We start from the raw sequence: 23,412 nt of genomic DNA on the forward strand, positions 1-23,412 counted from the left end.
CATCATCAATATCTTCCCTCCAAGTTAAGGAGTCAAACTAAAATGTAGGAAAAGAACATGACACAATGTGAAGACTAAGCCATGACTTCTTCTGTTTTGGTTCGGAGCTCAGCAGTACACACCGACAGCGTACCGGCTGTGTGACCGCGCGTCCTCGCATTGCGCGCCCTAAAAATATCCCTCACCAAGAGTGCAGATCAAAGGGGGCGACAACATGGCCACGAATCCCGCCCCGGCATTTAACCTAAAGCCTCTCAGAGGAGGAGCATACGCCGCGAGCAAAGGGCCCGCGGCATCCAGAGCTGTGCAGAGGAGAGAGGGAGGCTGGCTTGGGTTTCACAGACGCGCGCTGACGGCTGACCTGCGGCACATTGTTGGATCGCTCAGAGGGGAAGCAGCGACTGGGACGCACGGAGCGGAACACACAGAGGAATACGAGTCACATCACCAACTGACTGACGACAACCTTCACAATGTCTCGCGTTCTAACGTTGCTGTAGTTGCTCATCTGAGTGCAGCAAAGTAGTTTGGAGACAGTTTGAAGATACAAAGACAGCTGCTGAACAACAGAGAGAGACTGCCTCTCAGCTCTAACGTTGCGGGGCCTCAGGATTCCTCTTCACCTGATGAATAGAGGGATTTCTGCGTGGATAAAAGCAGAGTTAGAAGTCTAAAATGGATGAGCATCAGAAGTGGGGAGTCGCCGGTAAACCGGGTGAGGAGAGGCGGACTCGCGGCGAGCAGCAGCAACCTTCAAAACAGCCGCTGTGGAGAAACTGGAGAGATTTGCCAGGCGTAATGATTTGCATCGCAGCATCTGTTTTGTGCCTCGGAGTTTGCATTGTGGTTTTGGTGCGGACCTCGGAGCTGCACAACAGGATAGTAAGTCTGGAGCAGCGGCAGCGGGACGCGCAGCTCTCCGCCTGGATGCTGTCTCCGGAACAGGTGGAGCCCGTTATCCTGGGCCGACTGGACCAGATCCTGGAGGAGGTGAGACATCGGAACGTTTTAGAAACAGCAATATAATATCTGTGGTGGTCTGTACAACCCTTGCCAATCCTTAATTCAGCCCTTCAAATACTTACCCAGGGATGTTTCCATGTGTCCATTCATCTGAAAAGATAAAAACAACTTCATTTCAAACGCCCTTAATTAACAGGGTCGCAAATCTTTTTGGTTCTAAATAAATTACCTTTTCAGTTGTCAGGTCTTTGATGGCTTTCCGTGAGTTTCGGGTTCAATGAAAGGCTTCTTTTAGGTTCCGGAGGATTTAAGTGACTCTGTGCATTCGTTCAATTTGAATCTTGTTGTTGGTTCATTTCATCAGTTAGTTTGCCCTGAAAAAGAAGATACAGTAATCTTATAACAATTTCAACCCCCCAAAATCATTATTAATAAGAACATAAATGGAATAGGTAAAAGAAAGAAGAGGCCTCAGTTTCATTTCGTTTCAGTAGTTTTCTGTATTCTACAACTTCAGATGGGACGAGTGTGAGGAGGAGAGGAGAGCATCACGCTATCTTTTGATGTAGTCCTGATGAAACTAATGTATATTTTTTATAATTGTAATGATAATAACAATAATAAATATTATTATGGAGTTTATCAGTTGTTTCTTATTAGTTGATTTTTTTTGAAAATTGTGAGACAGATTATTTGTAGTTAAATCGATTAATTCACAATTTAGCTTATTTTGGTAAACCCGAACCTTATTACGGCTTCTACAGCTGATCTATGAAGCATATACTCTATCAATCATTCATGAAATCACCAGGTACCATTTATACAGCATGCCTCATTTGAAAGAATGTCTTTAGTCAGACTCAACAATGTTTCTGCTCATGTGAAGTGGACCATTGGAGCATGTTGGGCCTGTGTGCATCTTCACTGAGCTCCTTTCACATCTGTTGCTCTTAGAGTCGCTCTCTGTGCTGATCTCTCTCTGACCACTTCCACAACTAACAAGCTCTTCACAGTGATTGAAGTCAGACAGGGACCCTGTTTTTCCTTCCACCGTTTGCTTTGGCTTTACTTTTATCCTTTGACCTTTGTTTTGTTCAACAAAAATACTTATTTTAACCCAAAACACAATATTTTCCGAAGCCTAAACAAGTAGTTCTGTTGTGGAAGTAAACCTAAACACTGAATACACTTACATTGGATTTCCTTTTTTAAAGACACTGTGAGAACGTAATGACCGGCAATTATATGGTTCCTATAAGACAGAAGTTTATTTAGAAAAGACGCTAAACATTTATTGAGAGCATGGTTTGAATCTTAGGGCCGCTGACTAAGCTGCATTCATATACTATGTGTTCACAAATAGTACAAAGAGGTGTAGATGTACTGAAGGACTCAGTTATGTACAATCAAAGGTGCTGGTGATATCCAGTCCTGTTTGAGTGCTTGGGTCTGGAGCTCCTCCATGGGGCCCAGTGAGGAGGATCTCTCCTTCTTCATCTCCAGAAGGGCCTGGGGCGATGCAGCCTGCCTCTTTGTTGATCTCTGAATGTATAAATAGTTATTATTAATGGGGCACAAGCACAGATGTCTCATTTTGTAGAGAGAGAGAGAGAGAGAGAGAGAGACACGCCTGTGGTACTTTAACCCAACACTATCCAGAATCCAGCTCGCTGTCTCCGTCAATGATGTGTGTTAATTAGTGCGCTTCAGGTGTGTTGGTAAGTGTTAGCGGTCCAACGGACAGTATGGATTAATTACACCGTTTAACCGTCATAGTATGAAATAAAGGTTTACTGCAGATTGTTATCGACCGATATTCAGCAATAATATCCAAACAGCAGATCGACATTTAGTCTTAATCCCTGATAATTCTGCATTTAGTCTAATCCCTGATAATTCTGCACTGAAAAAAAAAGTAACATTTACTTGAAAAAAGCTAGGTAACAATTTGCACGCAGAAATTGTGAGTAATTTTTACTCAGATATTCTCAAGTTAAGTTTACTTACTAGTAAGAATTGTTTTTTATCCAAAATATGCAAGTAACTTTTACTTGAAAATTTCTCCCTTAGACATAAAATGTACTGAGCCTTTTATAGTAATCTTTACTCAGGCTACCTTTGGATCTAATTACAAACCCCAGTAGAAATCAATTAGGTGTTTCATGTATATTTAACCAGCTTTTCTTTACTTTTTCTGTTGAGAAATATTAAGTAATATTTACACAATATATCTTTTATCTACTACTTCTCTACACAACTATTCAAATATGACTGTTGCATTTTCTAAACTGGGCTACTGTTATTTAATAAAATTGTCTTAACATAAGGCTTCTACAAAACATGAAACATCTTATTTTAAACTGCAGCAGCTTTACTTGTGAACTGTGAAAGAGGTCACTGCTGACCGACACACACCAATACCAACATATATAATCTAGTTGGCATTGCCAGACAAAACATTTCTAAATCAGTGCTGCCAACAACAAATTTAAGGACACAAACGCTGAGTCATTTAACAAACACTTTTAATTAGAAACGATGGGTATTGCTTGACAACACTTTGACAGTCATCAAGAACCTCTTTTCCCTCGATGACGACGAACACATTGTCAGCAGTGAAGCCTTTCTGTGTTGCATTTCCATGGATGACAAGGATCTTCATGACATGTTGAGCATAGTCCTCTTCAATGACATCTTTGAAATTCAAATTTACTAATTCATTTTTATGTCTTTGAGTCTGATGCGTTCTCAAAAAAGGACAATAGTGGGGTAAACTAACAAAAATATTGAATGTGTTCAAATGCGTCATTATGTATCTATTCTCAGTGTATATGAGCCCAACATCATTTTATATAATATTAATATATGATATCTAAACTTTACCAGGCTGGGTGAATCCAGCATGGGCCTTTGGTTCCTGCAACTCCGCCCTTTGTCCCAAGTAGCTCCAGAAAGTTGGTAGTGCAATTGTCGAATTTCGACAAAAAGGTTCGCTACAGATGAACTGTGGTTATTCTTCTGAACTCCTCATTGATCTGAAACAAAAGACAATAAAAAAACAACATGATCACGATGAGGTACCTTGCTAAAACAATTAATGCAGTAGTTCTGCCAGTATAATGTACTATTGAGCAGCAACACAAACTAAGACTTCAAAATGAATCAGGGTGTTTTTCTAAGAATTCAAATGTATATGTCAAGTTAAACTATAACACTACTAAATAGATTTTACCTTGCGTCAACTTACTGATGTCAACTTGCTGATGTCAACTTGCTGAGCGTCAACGTCGTTTAATATCCTGTGAAATATATAGAGAATTATGTTAAAACATAAACACACAACATTAAATCTGAATTTGACTTACCGGTAAGTCTTCATATCGACAGCATGTTTTATCCCCACACAAAAAAACAGCACATGAACAAGTCACCATAACGTTAATACTGAGATACACAGCGGGCCTGGTCATGTTGATATGTGACACTAACTCAACACAGTACTGGCACCTTGTTTCATGCACACAGCCTTCATCATCAAGGACACCGCATTGGATAGAGACATAAGAGACAAGTTTAAAACTAATGACAGAAATATAAGTTACTGTAAAAATATGTCAGAATATGATAGTGACAAAATATTGTTACGTTTAGCACACGACCAAAGTGTGCTCGTTACTGCTCAGCTGTGACTCCCTGTCTTGTCACATTTCCCTCATTCGACCTCGGCTGGACTTGAGGATGTCTGAGAGGAAGCGCGCTGTGTGCGTGACTCAGCACAGCAAAGCACCTGTGTGGCAGAAGTGGGCTTCACTTAACCGAAGTAATTCAGCCCCCCTCCCCCACGTCGACGGAGCGCAGCCGGTCGAGCACCGTGTCCCCAGGCCAACAACTTTTCAAGAGAGAACCCTGTAAAGTCGCGACCAAAAACAGCCACAAAATGTAGCGCCGTGAGCCATGTCTGTAATGCTGCCCCAAGTTAGCTAGCATGATAGCCTAACTAGCTAGCACGCTAAACTGACCAGTTCGCTACTCTTCAGTATTCACAACTCAAACACCGACTTGACCGAAGGCTCAACAGCAACGTAGAGCATTAATTAAACATATAACCTACCCCAATGGCTCCCGTCCATGAAGTTCCTCTCCTCAGGTGAAACTCAGCCGTCCTTCAGGTTCTGCTGTTCCGTCGTCTCATTGAAGAAAGGAGCGCGAAATCTCCTCTGACGTCACCCGGAGTACGCGCTATAGGTTGCCAGGTTTTACTGGTATTACCCAAGTACATTTTACTTTGTTGTGTCAGGTAGTGCATTCAATACAGTAGTTTAGTAGATATTACTTGGTGTGAATGATTACAATTTACTTATAAAAATGAGGATACATAACTACAAACAAATACCAAGTAACACATTAAGTAAAAGGTGATATTTTAAAGTAAAAGCACTGAAATGATAATTTCTTGTAAAATTTACAAAAATAATCGAGGTAATAATTACAGGGCCAAAAACTCTTTTTTTCAGTGTGTTGTGAACAAATATGTGTTGACCTTTGTTTTTTTTTCATCAATACAAATACAATATTTTATTTCTTAATTGTCTGAATTGTATTTTTCTTTAGTGCTGGGCAAGTTAACGCGTTATCGCATTTTTTTTATTTTGAAAGTCCGTGGAGGAAGTCTTCAGCAGACTACGTTGATGCAGCTTGTGGGAGAAGTTTAGATAAACAAAAGCAAGACAAGCGGCGTTACAACATGCACCAGCTGTTGCTCTGCCTGGAGACTACTGGACATCGGTCAACTCAGCAGACACTTACATGTTAGTGCACCTATATGCTGAAATTCACGGTAAACGCATTCAAACGGCACAGGTCGGGAGCGAGCGTAGGACTTTGAAAGTTAGCGGAAATATTAGCGTGAGACAACATCCGGTTTCTTCAGACGAACATCCGGTTTTCAGAATAAGATGTCAACAAAGTATGAATTATATTCACATTAAGTATAAAACATGCTACCTGCATCTCGTGAGTTAAAGGGAAAATATACATATAATATAAGAATGATATAATATAAGAAATATGATCGCTACTGTGTAAAGAGAATACTGCTGTTAAAAAGCAACTTATGTGTTTTAATAAGTGTTTACAAACCAAATGTTATTGCCCTTTTGTTCATATAGCAGTACTTTTAAAATAAAAGTGCGCAATACACTACTTTTGAATTCATTAATGAACTTTGTCATAACAATGCGATTAATCGCAAAAAATCCATGCGATTAATTGCGATTCAATATTTTAATCGTTGCCCAGCACTGATTTTTTAACAACAATAACAAAGCAAAATTATAACATTTAGTATTTTTGATGGTTTAGCACTTGACTTTGGGGCGGTTGATAGAATCTTTCAGGACGGTGGTGAAAAATACCTAAAACAACACGTATCTGGAGCCTTGTAGACCAGCTGCTGTAACCAAGACAGCATGATGGGAGCGTCACTTAAAACCCTGATACGACCTGAACCATGAGTTTAATGATCCGTTGCACTCCAGAGACAGACTTGCTTCCACTCTTAATGTTAAGATAGCCAAACCATGTCCTGCTTCCTGTTCTATGTTTAATCCTCAGACATGACTGGTATTAGGGCTGGGCCCTCGTCGATTACAAAAATACATTTGCGTGACATGCATTGGCCGTCACAAGAAGTGACTGCTCAACCATTCCCCCGGAGAACAAGCTGCAGCTAAAAGAACCTCGCCTACGATCCTCTAAAGCAGGGATTCCCAAAGTGTGGTGCTTCTAGGGGGTGCGCGATAGGAAAAATGTAATGGTGGTCTAATGGTGTAATAATTAATATTGAATATAATTTTCACAAAATAAAAACATGAATGTAACAGACTGTCGAGTGTTTGTCGTTCTGGTGTTGACGATGATTTGTCCCTTGAGGGTTGCCGTAGCGAAGGCGCAACCCCCGCCTCTGGCCAAAGGAGAAAACAATAATAAAGAGAGTCGCCGTGGGCTGATACAAGATGTCTAATCTCCCGACTCCAGTTATTACTGTATGATAAGTGCCCTTATACACAAACCCAAGACGCTCGGTTACATGAATTATAAAAATTCCCCTTGTAAGATTTCAATTAAAAATTAAAAATGTACAATTTAATAAATAAATGCACTTCAGCTCCTGCCGCCAGACTGTCTTTTACGTACACTAGCTAGCCTAGCTTGTGCAGCTAATGTCAGCTAACAGCTAACTTCATTCATTCAGCAACATTCATGCAGATATGATAAACTGGCTGAAAATCGGGGAAACTGTCAGGTGGGACATCTGAAGCTATCAGTCATGAGAGAGGAGAGGGAGAGAGAGAGAGAGAGAGAGAGAGAGAGAGAGAGAGAGGAATCGGAGGCGAGAGGAACGGAGAGGTGCGTTGGGGAGAGACCGGGAGAAGAAATCGAATGGGAGTCAGAGAAAGATGAGACGGAGGAAGGAGGAAGGGATAGCACAGACAAATCGGGAGCACATCGGCCCATCGCGGAGTCAAGGTGAAAAAATAGGAAACGAGAGTGAGCATCAGACTGGGAAAAAAAGAGGAAATATGATGAAAAGTATCTGTGTCTGGGCTTCACTTGGATTGGCAACGCAGATTCCCCAAAGCCACAGTGCGTGGTGTGCAGTGAGGTTCTGGCTAACAGTCTGAAGCTCTTATTTACGTCGCCACCTGAACACCAAGCATGCCAGTGCAAGTCAAAAGCCCCTTACATTGTTTATATCGAAATTGGAGGAGTTACAAAACAGCCAAAAACAACTGCAGTCTCATTCATGTGTGGTTAATTGTAATTAAATGTGATAATCTGCCTCTGAGCCTGTGCGTGTGTGCTCGCATCCGTATTGCTCTTTAAAAGTGACGCCTTGTGTCACTGAAAGTTATTGAAACTTTGTTGCAGTGTTTCAGGGCGTTTTCACACCTTCAGTTCGTTTGCTTTGTTCCGATTCAGGGATTAATATGATACAATGTTGCAGTTGCCCCTTTGTTCGGTTTGTGTTCACACTGCAACATTTAACAGCGGACTAAATATTGTAAACAAACGCCACGCGCGAGCAAACTGTTCTCTCATTGGTCCGATTTCTATGCAGCTATAAATAGGCTCTGTTGCTTCTTTTTTTTAAGGTGTGGGGGATTGGGGGTACGTGAACCCGGTCGGGATGTAGAAGGGGGTGCGCGGCCTAAAAAGTTTGGGAACCGCTGCTCTAAAGTATTTCAGACAGAGAAGCGACCCAACGATGTGATGCTCAGTCAGCGCCGTGAACTACTGCAGAGTGTTACGCACGAACACTTCTGAAAGTCAACGCAACCCAAAGCCTTTCTTAAGTCAGCTCCGGCTGTTCACGTTTTGTCCACCAAAGGATGATGTGTCAACACGCAGAACGTCTTTCTGTTAGACAGTCAGCTGAAGTGGTTCTTCTTCATGTTTCTTCATCACCCTCATGTTGAAAAGGATTTCTGCAAGGCTGCTAATGGAGTAATGTAACATTTCACCAAGTGTCATCCAACTTTGCCAATTTACGTTTTCAGTTTACTGGCCATGTAAAACATTAACAGTTGTTGCAGTCTGTGACTGTTGGTACTTCCCTCATCTTAACTGCATATTACTCCAGGAAAGAAATGCATCAATGTCATAAACATTTTAAGTAAAAATTCTGATTCCCCAGTTCTGGTTGTAATGACATACAGAGAATAAATGAATCACATTAAATGTGTCACAGCAATCCTTTTGAATGTGAGGCTCAGTATTTAACTGATCATCTGTTATTTTGTTACATGTCTTTGTTTTTAAGAGACGGTAGTGGAATAAAATATTAATAAGACAAGTTGTTGATATTTATTTGGGACAAATTCATTTAAAGATAGTCTTTAGCAAAAATCAATTAGCCGTTTGATTAATTGACTAATTAGAAACAATAACTGTTAGGTCAGCCCTAATTGGTATTCATCCCTTGTGTGTTTGATAAGATTTGACGTTGGATTATTCAGCAGCTAGTATCGTGAAGCAGTGTCCCTGCAGCACAATACAATAGGATCTTATTGTTCATCATATAGCCGAAAGAGTAAACATTTCTCTGTATGAGCAAAACATGTATTCCTATTTTGAAAAGAAGAGAAAAAGGTGTGAAGGTTCACAACCTTTTGTCACTGCAAATGCTCAACAGGTATCCAGGTTCAGAATCAGCTTTGTGAGGTCCTTGAAGCTTTGTGAGGTCCTTGAAGGCATTTGTAGCTCCCCCAAAACAACCATAACCTCAACAACAGCCCAACCCCCCAACTCTGTCTTTATTGTCTCGCCCCAAACCTGGCCCCTTTAACATTTACAATTTACCACACAGTGCTCTCCGCAGACCTGGCCGAGACCTGGTCTGCATAGTGAGTGCAGAGGCATGATGGGAGATGGAGGCCACATTGTGAGGTGCAGAAACGTGAAAATATAGTCTCCCCCTGCCCCGGTTTCCTCACGCTGCTCCCCACAGACCTGTCACCCAATACACTGTAAGGCCTATGCATGCATGCATTCACACAACACAAACACAAATACATGCTTATGCATGTGCACTTCCTCCATGATGTGTGTGTGTGTGTGTGTGTGTGTGTGTGTGTGTAAGTACAAATGACCCATGTGCTAATCAGACAGCCAAATGCAAACAGCACACTCAAGTAGAAGTGCCTGAGCCACCTCTGCACTTCATCAGAGCACAGTTAGTGATGGTTGCACACACACACACACACACACACTGAATGACACATTAGGGTTGAACTTGAGACCAAACAGGCCCGCTCAGTTGTAGATATTGTAAAGATCTCCAGCGGAGTAAGGATCTACAAAGAGCAAACGTAAGAGTGCTTTTCTTAATGAAAACATCACATCACTGTCCAGAAGGAAAGAATCAATGAGACATTTCATGGCACGGTATTAAGTGCTTTCTGTCTGTGTGATTGATGGGACTGTTAAGGCTAAAATCTCCTCACAATGAAAATGTAGCCGGCTAGCCACGTGGAATGATAGCTTTTCAGACACACGGCGCTAAAAACATTACCGAAACTGATTCACAATTATAAGGAATTTAATTCCACTGATGTAAGCACGATTACAGTTATACATTGGAGTGTACACTCCTATGACATATTAAAACAATAAAACCCCATTTGCAAAAAACCTCGCTCGGCTCCTCCGGTGAAACACATCTGTCGTCCGGGAGCCTCCAGGTGAGAGACAGAGCGAGGAAAAAGACTTTGAATTACCCCTCCCACCCCTGTTTGACACACCTCCCCTTCCGTCTATCTCAATTGCTATTGGCTAACTTCCAGGTGCGTATTCACTTGTCTGGCCCTGTGTTTACTATCACATTCAATGACTGTCAGTTACGTTTTAATCCCATCTATAATAATCCTTCAAAATAAAAGTTTATACTTCTGCAACTTGGCAGATGTTTCATGCTTCTGCATGTTTGTTTATGCTTATGTTTATCTTAATTATGCATTCTCAAAACCCTTATGATTATGACTAACTATGAATTATTAATTATGAATTATTAGACACTTTTATTATATCTACTAACTACAGTTTTTTACTCAAATTTCTTACAATTCCCCCCTAACTCACAGTTCACTGTGAGTTAGCTACTCAAATGTAGTTAGTTATGCAAATGTCCCTGGAGACCTCCCCCCTACTCAATCCAGGGAGAGGCTCCCTATCTATCTAAACAGAGGCAAAGAATTCATGCACACAGATATCATTTCAAGTATTTCTGTTCAGTTCGTTTCAAGATAGAGTGCGTTGAGAGTCACTGCCTTCCACGTCTTGGGGCTGGCAGGATCAGGATACAGTCTGTAGGCTAGAGAACACATACTGAGAAGCCTTGACTGTTCTTTTACACGTGACAAAATTACATTTCTTAATCTTTTACACCCTAAAATCCCTTTATAACCCAATTAAACAAAAAATTTAATCTCCAAATACTCATCCAAAACAATCCGTCTATTTTCCAAACTTCCAACATCTCACTGGATGTTTTAGAAGTCCATCTGGGCCTTTAGCAGGTCCTTCAGGATCTCCGAGAGGATGGTCAGGAACCGCTCGTGAAGTCCCTCTGGTGGCCTCATCTAGACTGTGGCCATCAGAAGCTCCAATTCGTCCTCATCCTCGTCACATAACTGGTTGCCTGGACTGGTGTCTGGCTCATCGGTGAAGCAATAAACCCCTGTAGAGGTCCACGGATGCACGGGAACCCCCATCCACAGACAACTAGGCGGTCTATGATGACAGCACACAGAATAATTACGATTGCCAAAAATGTATGTTTTCACTGGCTAAGCATACTTCCCAACCAGTCGGTGAACGGATTCGTGACACCAGAGTTGTCTGCTAGCTCTTGGCTGAGTGCTGTCAGTCCCTCCAGAGCCCTGGTCACCGATCCATCAGGAGCTGTGTTATTTGGAATGAAAGTGCAGCACGCAGACCCAAACATCTGGCACACGCCACTTTTCTCTGCTAAATCATCTCTAATGCCATTCTGTTCTGCAAGGTCATTAAACTAGTCTTCGCCAGCTGTGCATGCAGTCCTGATATGGCGTCACTGGTGAAGTTTACTAAACGCTGTTGGTTATAGTAAATGTAGTTGATCCAATCGACATTTTTATTAATCATCACCCTCTGAGAGAAAACAGATTCTAAATCTGCTGCTATTTGATTTCTGGCTTGAAAGTCATTAGACACCCCCCTTTGTACACATCACAGGCATAATATGATAACAGCTTCCCATACTTTTGTGTGGCAGGCCCACACTCGTCAGTTATGATGCACAAGGTTTTGGACATCCACCCGTAGATGTGTTCATACCTGGGACCGGAAACGACTTCACAGAAGTCGAACTGGACCGTTGATGTTGTACCTTCTTTGAACGTAAGAGTGAGAGTTACATTTTCATAGGTGAGTGTCGTCAGATAAGCCTCTCTACGTGGTCTAAGATCGGTTTGATTAGCTACTGAGGCTAAATGTCGAATCCTGATGTAGTCATGCATGTGATCTGGTTCCTGTCTGTGGTTAATTCCACATACTAAGAGGGAAGCTACTGAACTCAGGAATAAAATAATTACAGACTTCCATAACCTACTGAAGCTAGAGTCTCCCAATGGAAGGCCTCGCTTAAACTGTGGGGGAAACGTCATTGTCAGTACTGTCTAAACCCTCTTTTGAGGTGTCTTTAACTTCAAATTTTCCTGTCTGATGTTCACTCCTGTCTCTGCGAGTGTCACACTTGTTACCTTCGCTGCTGCACAGTGAGTGAGGTGGTGTCAAGTTGCCAATACTACCTCCCATGGACCGGTCCACCTTGGTTCACTCCACTTGCGTTTGTGGACTTTTATCCACACCAGACTGCCTGGTGACACATCAGCCTGCTTCCTTTCGTCAGCTGCTGCTTCTGCGTTTGTCACCCTCTGTGCTGTATGGCGTGTGGCCGCTGACTCCAAAACTGGGATCCGCTGCTCCACTTCCCAGATCTGGACCCACTCAGCCACGCACCTTGACTGAAACAAACACAGAACTGCCAAAAGTTCAGCAGTAAATGTTAGCATACGTCTGTAGTGTAAGAGAGGTCAACGATCTCTCAAATATGTTGCGCCGTCCGTGTCAAAATTGATTCTTAGGAACTGTGTAAATTAGTAAATGTACCAAAATTAGTCAATACTGGATATGTGAAGGAATCTCGAATCCAAAATTGAAGCTAGAATTCCGAAATCAAACTCAACATCTAAATCAGAATCACAATCACAATCCAGTTCCAAATCAGAATTCGAAAGGTTTAAAATTGGAAGTAGAATGAAATTAAAAAACAATGAATAATTAATCAATTAAATATTCAATTCAACTTTAAAATCAATAACTGTGTTCAAAGATATTCAATCAGAAATACCAATGTAAGTCAAACTGCACTTACACTCTGGTCTGCACAAGAATGAATCACAATTAAGTTCAAGAATTGAAGAACAACTGAAACCATTAATCTTTGTTAAAATGCTGAATTAAAACCAAAGTCAACGACTAAAGTTATAATGCTTAATTAAAACTAAGGTCAGGATATGAGCTCACAGCTCTTAGACAATGAATCTCTGAAAATTCAGATTCTAAACACTTCTTTACGGTTACCTGCAGTTAGTCCTTCTTCTGTTTAATTGTTTTTAAATCTCCTTTTCTTTTGCCTTATGTTCTGATGCTTTTAATGGTTTTATGTGAAGCACTTTGAAATGTGCTATATAAATAAACTTGCCTTGCCGTCTGCGCCGAACCGGAAGTTGTTCTGCGCCAAACCGGAAGTTGTCATGAAACCGGCTTTTTTACAGATATGCTATCCGCAATGCTAACGAAAAAACGGAGCTTCTGATAAAGCGTACGCACACACAAGTATCACCAAAATCCCACACTTTAATTCCACTCATACGCCTTCTGTCTCCTCTCTCAATCCAGCCGTTATTTTATTTTATAAGCACTTATTTTACATACATAGTACCGCAACGCCGGAGCTACACGTAGCTAGCGTTAGCTCCCCACAGCGCGGTCATGCAATATCAATCATTTTAAACGTATTTCCACGCTGCTAAAACACAGACTAGTCACACGTATTATTGGACTTATTTAGTCATCATTTTAAACGTATTTCCACGCTGCTAAAACACAGACTAGTCACACGTATTATTGTTATTATTAACCCTTAAACCTCCGGTTAACGGGCTTTAGCTCATCCGGACCCGAGCTCACTGTTACGTATATGAAACGCGAGTTACTCACTGCCAACGCCACAACCACTCACCCAGTCTGTCTAGTTTCACCAAAGCCCTTATTCTACGTCTCTGAATCACCCACATGATCCACTAATTGTATTCACAGCCAAAGCGAGCAAGAGTGTCTTTCCTGGTGCCTGCGGCCTCAGAAGCTAACTCCCGCTAGCCTAGCTCTCTACACAGCGTATGTTTTCAAGACCCGAAAATTCATGCACGAGACCCGCAAAGGTTTGCAAGCCAAAGCCGGAATGTCACAATATTTCAGTCCGCCAAGTTACATACCTGCTATTGAACTAGCTATCTGCAGGCCTAACAATACTCATGTTGGGCCGAAGGAGACTCCCAGCATGAGCAAAGCAGTTTCGCCTGTACCACAGCTTGTTTGATTCCAATGTGGTGATTTACTTACACAGCGCTGTCCGTCTTTAATTAATTCTTAGGATCCTTATACTCTTGACTAATCCCTTAAGTTCATCATACTTCAGACAGCAAATCGTACTTACCTCAGTGGAACATGGCCTCCCTCGTTGGAACGTACCCACCGGCAACGGAGCGTTAGCCGTTAGCAGCGCTTAGCCAAGCAGAGATTCCCCTAAGGTTCCTAATAGCTAACTCACAGATTTCATGAAACGGCTCTGCCGACCGATATTGTGGGCCCAGGATTGTCTGCTTGACTAATGCCGCCGTCAGCACACACAGCGAGGCCGGCAAGACTGTCCCATCTGGGTCGCCAAATTTGTTAAGGCTAAAATCTCCTCACAATGAAAATGTAGCCGGCTAGCCACGTGGAATGATAGCTTTTCAGACACACGGCGCTAAAAACATTACCGAAACTGATTCACAATTATAAGGAATTTAATTCCACTGATGTAAGCACGATTACAGTTATACATTGGAGTGTACACTCCTATGACATATTAAAACAATAAAACCCCATTTGCAAAAAACCTCGCTCGGCTCCTCCGGTGAAACACATCTGTCGTCCGGGAGCCTCCAGGTGAGAGACAGAGCGAGGAAAAAGACTTTGAATTACCCCTCCCACCCCTGTTTGACACACCTCCCCTTCCGTCTAGCTCAATTGCTATTGGCTAACTTCCAGGTGCGTATTCACTTGTCTGGCCCTGTGTTTACTATCACATTCAATGACTGTCAGTTACGTTTTAATCCCATCTATAATAATCCTTCAAAATAAAAGTTTATACTTCTGCAACTTGGCAGATGTTTCATGCTTCTGCATGTTTGTTTATGCTTATGTTTATCTTAATTATGCATTCTCAAAACCCTTATGATTATGACTAACTATGAATTATTAATTATGAATTATTAGACACTTTTATTATATCTACTAACTACAGTTTTTTACTCAAATTTCTTACAGGACCATGTGCTAATAGTGTACCTGCTGCTGTCTAAAGACACGTCTACACCCCAAACATCTGCATTCTCATTAGCTTTTCACTCAATTGTATCTATGGTCTAATATTCAAATGTATTAACTTCAATGGAGTTTATTTTACTCGGAAAATACACTCAGTACCAGTATTGGTTACATATAATAATAATAACAATAATAATAATAATGATAATACAAACAATGGTGACACTACATATTAAAATGAAAACATCTCAAAATACATGAAATAGCATAAACATGATTTAATGAAAATCAAAGTCAAAATTTGAAATAAAATTTTGAGAGTGCATCACAATAGAAATGTCAAAATGCTTAACTGACAGTATGACAGTATAATAACAACAATAATCTAAATTAATGGGAAAATGAATGAGAAATGTATTGTTTTTTCATTTTCATGTTTGGACAATATGCAACCAGAAGGTGAAAAACGGAGTTGTTTTTGCAAACTGTACTTTTTGCATTTGAATTATGTTGTGTAGCTCATTCAAATGATGTAATGTAGTGTGACCTAAGCAGTCAGGGTCTAATATTAAAATAAACAATTTCATTTGATGACATAACCTCTCTGAAAAAAGTGACTCAAAATGATTTTGAGCATAATTGATAGGAAATTGCATGATTTCAAATGTCAGTGATTTGTTTTCTATTTTCTACAATTCATTTCTGTTTTGACTTCAAGGTTGCGTCCTCAATTCCATATTTAGTACAGTAAAACCGTATGTACAGTTCTTTAGCATGTCTGGAACCTTATTCTAAAACCAGTAGTATGTGAATGTTATGAAATATTACAGTGTGCAAACATCCCACAATGCAATACGGTAGCAACCGCAAGTATAAGATTCCACTTTGCTGCTCTCTTTTTTCAAAATGAGGTCAGACTTTATGATTCTCACAAATCTTTGTTTACGTGAGGTTGGCACAGGTTACCAAGTGGCTCTCAGGAAGTGAAGTGGTCACAGTTCAGTGTCCGAAGAGATGCACACTGTTGTTTATTCACACAAAAGTATGTAGAGTATTGTACACATGTTGATTCTGTAGTCCAAGGAATGCGATTTTGGACGCAGCACAGCTCTCTGAAGCTCAGGAATAAGTGAAGTGAAGGCCTGGACTCAGAACATCATAACAGGAAGTGAGTGGAGCAGCAGTGCCAGGTCTCACTGTGAATCAGACGACAGGATAGTAAAAGGGTTTGTCATCCTTCTAAAATAGAATGTTCAAACCACATTACAACACGCTGGCATCGGGTTACCACCACAACACACACACACACACACACACACACACACACACAATTCAACCCCTTTACCCAAAGCAGCCCAGCTGCTCCACACATACATCACAACCATAGTCTGTAGGATACCATTGAGTGACCTTGATAACAAACAGAACATCTGTAGTAGGATGCAGAGCTGAATTAGTTCAGGCAGAAGTCATTTCATTGGTTGACTTAAAGCTCAGTGGGTGGAGCCAAAGACTCACCCTATTGTATCCGTTTTTATTCCGTTTCCACAGCGAGTCAGGCTTTCGCAACAAAACCACTTAGGAAAAGAGCGTGGTTGACATCAGCTTAACGCTCAAGCAACCCATGTCACTACCACGTGACTAATGACTCACGACGCTGAATACTCACGTGACTACCAACGGTTGACAAAATATCAGCTATTACTTTTAGTTTCGCGCAGGACACAAGCGCCTCTCTCCTGGCCATTTTGGCTCTGCCACCTCCATGTTAGCTTGTGACATCAGAGGTAAGATCCAGACTCTGAATGTGAACAGTAATGCGTGTATCCACCCCGTGATTGGGATCTGCTTCAAGATATAATGGGTCCTTTCTCAGCCCATGCTGCACCTGTCCACCAGGTGCCATGACATGTTTGATCCTGCCGACAGACGGAGGTCATGATGTTTTTTGTCCTGAGAGGTCGGGATTAAGACACTGCTGCATCTACAAACAGAGTTCCTTCTTTGTCAGTCACAGATTCCTGCTAGCTCACTTGAACTGGCTCTTTGGCTCCTCAGCTCATGAGATCATTGTTGTACATGGAGTAATACTTTAGGTAGCACAGTCGTTTGACCATAGGAGAATGTTAAAGGCAAATGTCTTTGAAGTATGGTCATTGCATTTCTCTAGCTCTGGCAGACTGCTTCTGTTGTGAGTGTTGATGTGTTTTATGGTGTAGCTCATTTTCTTACAACTGATGACTACCGTAGAACTGAAGCTTCTCCACTCTGCATTACTTCCATTCTCTGGTTTGGAGAATGTGTCTTTCAGACATGTTGCTCCAGGGTGGACCAGAGGGAGTTCTGGCTGCACAGCTCTCTGGATCAGTCCGACTAAAGACTTCTACAGTTCAGTCAGGAGAGACAAGTAAATGATTCGTCGTTAACATTTATTATGACAGATGAAGTGTTCATGAGTTACACGGAAATAGTTTGGCGCTTGAACTCGACAAGGAGACTTGTGATGGCGTTGTGATTGCCCTGAGCGGCAACAACATATATAAATCCCCCGAGGAGTCCAGACACTGGTGGTGGTGGCTGGAGGCTCTGCTGGAGTTGGCTGGAGCTGCTGATGGAGTACTGCATCTGTGAAGATGGATGGTGCTGGGGAGGAGGAGGGTCGCATGAAACAGCAGCAGGAAGCTGGAGGCGGGATGCAGCACATTTAAGAGGAGACAGCGGCAAGCTGATAGGCTAACGAAGAAGGTGTGACTCTGCGCTATTAGTCAGGAACGGCCAGCTGTTGAACAGCTGATAGAGTCTACGACGCCTCTGACAGTGACAGCCGGAATAGAGGATGTGCTGCTAGTTAGGGAGCAGTATGAGAGAAAAGCATACGAGCATGAGTGTGCAGGGATAGTCTTCCTGTCTGAACTTGCGCTAGAGCTTCATTTGTGAGTGGGCTCTGCCAGTATCAATCAAATAAACTCCTGCAGGAATTCATGCATAATATTAAAGCTGCAAGCAGCATTGATCGGGCCCTCGCAACTTCACGCATGTCTAGGGTACTGGCAGGACTCATTTCTGTGACCATCATACACTAGCTCCGAATACAATCATAAATGTAAGCCTGAAAAGATCCACAAAAAAACTGAATGTGTGTGAATGCGCTTTAGTGTTAGTAACATAACTGACTGTCAAAGTAAATGCAGGTCTTAAAACTGACTGTATGGGCAGCTATAGCTCTGACAATCACTGCTGAGAGACTCAAAGCGGGAAGAGTCGATGAAAAATGGCAGAATCTATAGTTCCATTTGGAAAGAAAACATCTTTTGGTTGCGAAATAAGTTTGAGCCAAAAGGTCAGCCCGTGTTGTATAATCCACATCCTCACAGGTTGGGTCAAACCATCCTGGTATCGGGAGACTCTGGGTTTTTAGGATAATGAAATTGAATAGCCTACTGAATGTAAAATTCAGTTTATGAACTTACACTTATATTTTATTGAATATTTATTAAATAACTATTTTTAAAGGATTTTTAAATGGATGCTAAATTAAAATATATTTTTTTTAAATCTCACGTACCCCCTGGAGTGCCTTCACGTACCCCCAGGGGTACACGTACCCCCATTTGAGAACCACTGATCTATAACATGAATTAGGTTGGGTGCAGGTTGATTTTACTGAACAAACTTCACATTGCATGAAATGACTTTATATTACAGCCTGCCTCCAAAAAGATTTGAAAACTACTGTTATCCAATTTCTGCTCTCCAAACATCTTAGTTTGCACATATTTAGATCAGAGACATCTTTTTGTGGTGTGCCCACAAACCCTTTTAATAAGTTCAGTGTTTGGGCCGCTGTGATTATAGAATCCTGCTTACGTCCATGGTTGCCAGTAGGTGGCACTATTACTATGAGTTAGTATTGGCATGCAGAAAGTCATGACACTCATCAAGCTTGTCAAGTTTGGGACAGTTTTGACAAAGTACAGTCGAGTTACAACAGCTTCATGGATTATGGCGAACCATGTAAAATGGCCGCCACACCACGTCCATGTCGTTCGATGAAACCTCAAGCTTTTAGTAACTTTAATCACGAAGGTCTTTAGATTGTTCTGACCAAATTCTAAGTTGATCTGATTAATTCCCTAGGAGGAGTTTGTTAAAGTACAGCACCTGGAAATGGCAAAAAAAACACGAGAAATTCATACAAAATTCACAATGGCTGACTTCCGGTTGGGTTTAGAGCATGGATCTCTAAGACTGTACGGCCTTACAACAACTTCCTGTTTCATGGCGAATGGTGTTTTTTTGACGCCACGTCACGGATACATAATTAGATAACTTTTTGATCTTTGAGTAAATTTTCACTGCCATGGTCTAAAGAGCATACTCACCAAATCGGAAGTCAATCGGGTGAAATCTCTAGGAGCTGTTTAAAGTACGGAGCCTTGAAATGGTCAAAAAACGTCATCAAATTCAAAATGGCCAACTTCCTGTTTGGTTTAATGAATAACTCCAGTATTTTTTGTACGTCCCATCATGTTATACATATGTACCACAATTTATACAGCTAGGTGAAACCCAATGTTGGGGCTACTCAATAGGGGGCGCTATCGAGCCAATATGTCATACCTGGTGCTCCCCAATCAGACTGCAATTTCCGCCACGACTGGCTTGCGTGCCAAATTTTTAAATCTTACCAGAATCCCAAGCACCTCCTTTTCGCGATGAAACACTTACGAAATGAATAATAAACATTAGAAGAACAATAGGTCCTCCGCTCCGACTGCGTCGGTGCTTGGGCCCTAATAAAGTGAGTTGAAGGGAAATTTTGATTTATTTGATTCTGCATGAGACTTTTGAATGACAAAAGCACTTAACTTTGGAATCCATGGTTATTTTTAGGCAGTTATCGATTTTTAAGAGTGAGTTTCATAGCTAACCCCATACTTAAGGAATGAAGGCCTCAGGTAAGGCCTGTGCGACGTACATTTATTTTGAGTTCGTTTATACATTCACTTTCTCTGATGCCCTCATGCTTATCAAGGCCTCTATGTGCTTCAAACTAAATGTTTCATCTGAACCCCCCAGCGGAATTGGGTTCAGGCTCCATCCAACAATTCTGAAACAGACAATCTCAGTAATTGATCAGGCTTCATGAGGTATGAAGGTCAGCAGGGTTTGAACTTTTCTTATTATGCAACACCAAGAACATGATGTCAGTCTTTAGACGTCTTCAGAAGACACTGGTTGACATGAAAAATGGCCGAACAACTAATGTCTGAACTAATGTCCCGTTAATGATCCTCCATGGTTCGACTAATGGCCATTGTGAGGCAGGAGTCAAAGGTGGATTTTCAAATATCGGGTTTTCAACCGAAAAATGAAACAATTTACAAAATTTGTAAAAAATATGTGGGCCCATAAAAGTGCAAACTTAACATGAACTGAATAGGAGTGAACAGCGTGAAGTCTGAACACAAAGTGAACACAGCGGGGAGCATATATAATGGCTGATCAGACCATTTATGAAACAAAGGATAACAACCCCTACCACCTAAACTGCAAATAGCATCAGACGGGACAATTGGTCTTTCAGTATCATTAATGAATCAAAGCAAAAGCACTAACTGACATACCGTAAATATATGAACAAAATCTCTAAACCATAAATCCCCCCCCATCATGTGGTGCGCAATTGTCTCTAGGTGAGGAATCGTCACTAGTGGCACAAGACATCCAGCACAAACACCGTTTATAAATAAAAGCTACTGTCAATAGTGGCGCAATCTTGTCAAAAAATTTGCGAATGAGTGTAAACTATAAACCCTGGTGTTTGCAGGGTCACTGACATTCAGCAGGTGCAGCCATCACACCGTCCTCCCACAAACTGGGATAACAGACCCACTGAGGTAACAGGCTGTACCCAGAATACTGCAGCAGCGCTCAGAATAACAAGACCTCCATGACATCCCCTTCAGCACCTGTTGCAGGCTCTAAACAGTAACCAGCAGTGGGACTGACTGCAGCAGAGAACGCACACGGATGCTGTTCTATTCTGTTCAGGGTCACATCACATGCAGCTTTTGTTTATGTAATGAGGTCAACTGTCACACTTTGATATCTGGAGAAAGACTGAAAGGTGTTGTCAGGCCTCGTGCTAACAATGAACCAATAAATGCTAATATTGGTAGTTCCTGTTTGAATGAATGAATGCTTTGTTCCCTCTCATGCAGAAGCTTGCAGCAAGACTACCGAAGACGCGGGAGTCGAGGGAGGCTCCCCACAGCTGCCTGTGTCCCCCAGGTAAGCTCCTCACCCCTCCCACCTGAGAAGTGCTTATGTTGCTCCAGCATGTATGGGTCAATAGACAGAGCTGCAGTGTGTCACGGCCGACTGTGGCCAAGTGGATAGCAGGGCTGTCCTTCAATCAGAAGATCGGCCGTTTGATCCCCGGCTCAGGCTCCACTAGTCCGCATGTCGATGTGTCCTTGAGCAAGACACTCAACCCAAAAACTGCTCCTTCCTACGGTAACGTAAATGACTGTAATGTGTGGGAGATATCTTCATCAGTGAACATGCTGCGTTGCACTGCTGCGTTTTTGATCGGCATCAGTTGTGTGGGAGAGGAGAGCGTTTAGACCAGGGGTGCCCACACTTTTTCGGCTTGCGAGCTACTTTTAAAATGACCAAGTCAAAATGATCTACCTACATTAAAAATGCTGAATATCTATTTATATATATACATATATTCTGTATATTTTTGGTCGTTCCCTTACTCTGATGACTTGCACTGAATGGGATTGGCCAGAGTTGCATAGTCCTGACAGTAGCTGCTGGTATCCGCCTCAAGCAGACTTCAAATGATCATCAGTCATGGTGGAACGGTGTATGTATGGACTTAATGTTCTTCATGTGGGAAAAGGCTGACTCACATAAATGAGTAGAGCCGAATAATTCAGTCAAAAAGGGATCACATTTCCTCATGTTTGGGTATTTTTCCTCTGTGAGAAAACTGTCCATGAGCCCTGGACTTCAGCTGCAGTGTCAGAATCTCATCCTCCACTCCAGACGAGTTCAGGTGAAACAATGTTGCAATTTTTGATGCGAGTGAATCAACCTCAATATCTTCCCGAAATGTGCAGCACATAAGTGTAGCAACTGGCTCGAGTAAAGCAAAGTCTGGAAAGCGTTTGTCAAACCCTGACAGACACTTGTCAATCTGCTCTGTGTAGCGCGCACTGTCAAGTTACGCACACGCCTTCCGTTGCGTCTCCAGTTCTGACGCAAGGTGTTGGACGTTTCCCAAATCATGGCGCTACAGATTTAGCTTCTTTAGTGGAAATAAATTGGAAGGCTAACTAATTAGCTCGCCGGAGTTTTGCAGTAGCTCGCGCGGTTGACCGCGCATACGTGGTGACCCGTGTGTTAGAAAATTAAGTGGCAAATGCCATGAGGACATCTCTTTTTTTTTTGAATGGCATGCGATCTACTCGCACTACCTCCGCGATCGACCGGTCGATCGCGATCGACGTATTGGGCACCCCTGGTTTAGACGGAATGATCAACATGTGGCCTTGTTGACAAACAATACAACAGATGAAGAGAGGGGGCAGATATATGCCTTTGATTCCTCATCTTTAAATAACTATTGACAATAAGTTTACAATTAGTTACATTTATTTTGTACTCGTCAACAAAAAAGCATCTTTCTCTTTGGTTACTTGTGTCATGTAGTGCTCTCTCTCTCGCTGGCTAAGCTGACTGGGTCTCGACCTCATCTTCACTTGAAATATCAAACGTGAGCCATCTAGTCGCTGTTTCTGATGTGATGTGTTGTATTTGATAGTGTACATGCCAGCTGTGCGCCTCGCTCACTCAGACATAACGCAGCAGTACTGCTGAGACTGGTAATAATAATAATAATAATAATAACTTTAATTTATATAGCGCCTTTCAGGGGACCCAAGGCCGCTTTACAAGAGTAACAGTTTAGACAAACAGTCAGAAAAACAGAACAAGTAAACTAGGGGCCGAAAGCCTTGGCGAACAGATGGGACTTGAGGGCCCTTTTGAAGGCGTCCAGAGTGGAGATGTTGCGGATCACCGCAGGGAGAGAGTTCCAGAGGGTGGGGGCTGCCACACTGAAAGCTCTGTCCCCGAAGGTTCGCAGTTTGGTGCGGGTGGTGGCAAGCAGGCCAGAGTCTGAAGACCGCAGGTTCCGGGGAGGGGCATGTGGGCGGAGGAGGTCCGATAGGTACTGGGGGG

General features: G+C 42.0%; 1 protein-coding gene across 1 annotated transcript; it reads left to right on the plus strand.

Moving 5' to 3' along the window:
* Nucleotides 1-394: 394 nt before the first annotated feature.
* LOC306786036 (collagen alpha-1(XXIII) chain-like) lies at nt 395-21,476 on the plus strand (the record flags this gene model as incomplete). Its single annotated transcript, XM_079280662.1, has 2 exons — nt 395-990; nt 21,381-21,476. The coding sequence occupies exons 1-2, from the start codon at nt 676-678 to the stop codon at nt 21,474-21,476; spliced, it is 411 nt and encodes a 136-aa protein (XP_079136788.1). The 5' UTR covers nt 395-675.
* Nucleotides 21,477-23,412: the final 1,936 nt, after the last annotated feature.

This window comes from Melanostigma gelatinosum (genome assembly GCF_949748355.1).
Source record: "Melanostigma gelatinosum genome assembly, chromosome: 12".
Lineage (NCBI taxonomy): Eukaryota > Metazoa > Chordata > Actinopteri > Perciformes > Zoarcidae > Melanostigma > Melanostigma gelatinosum.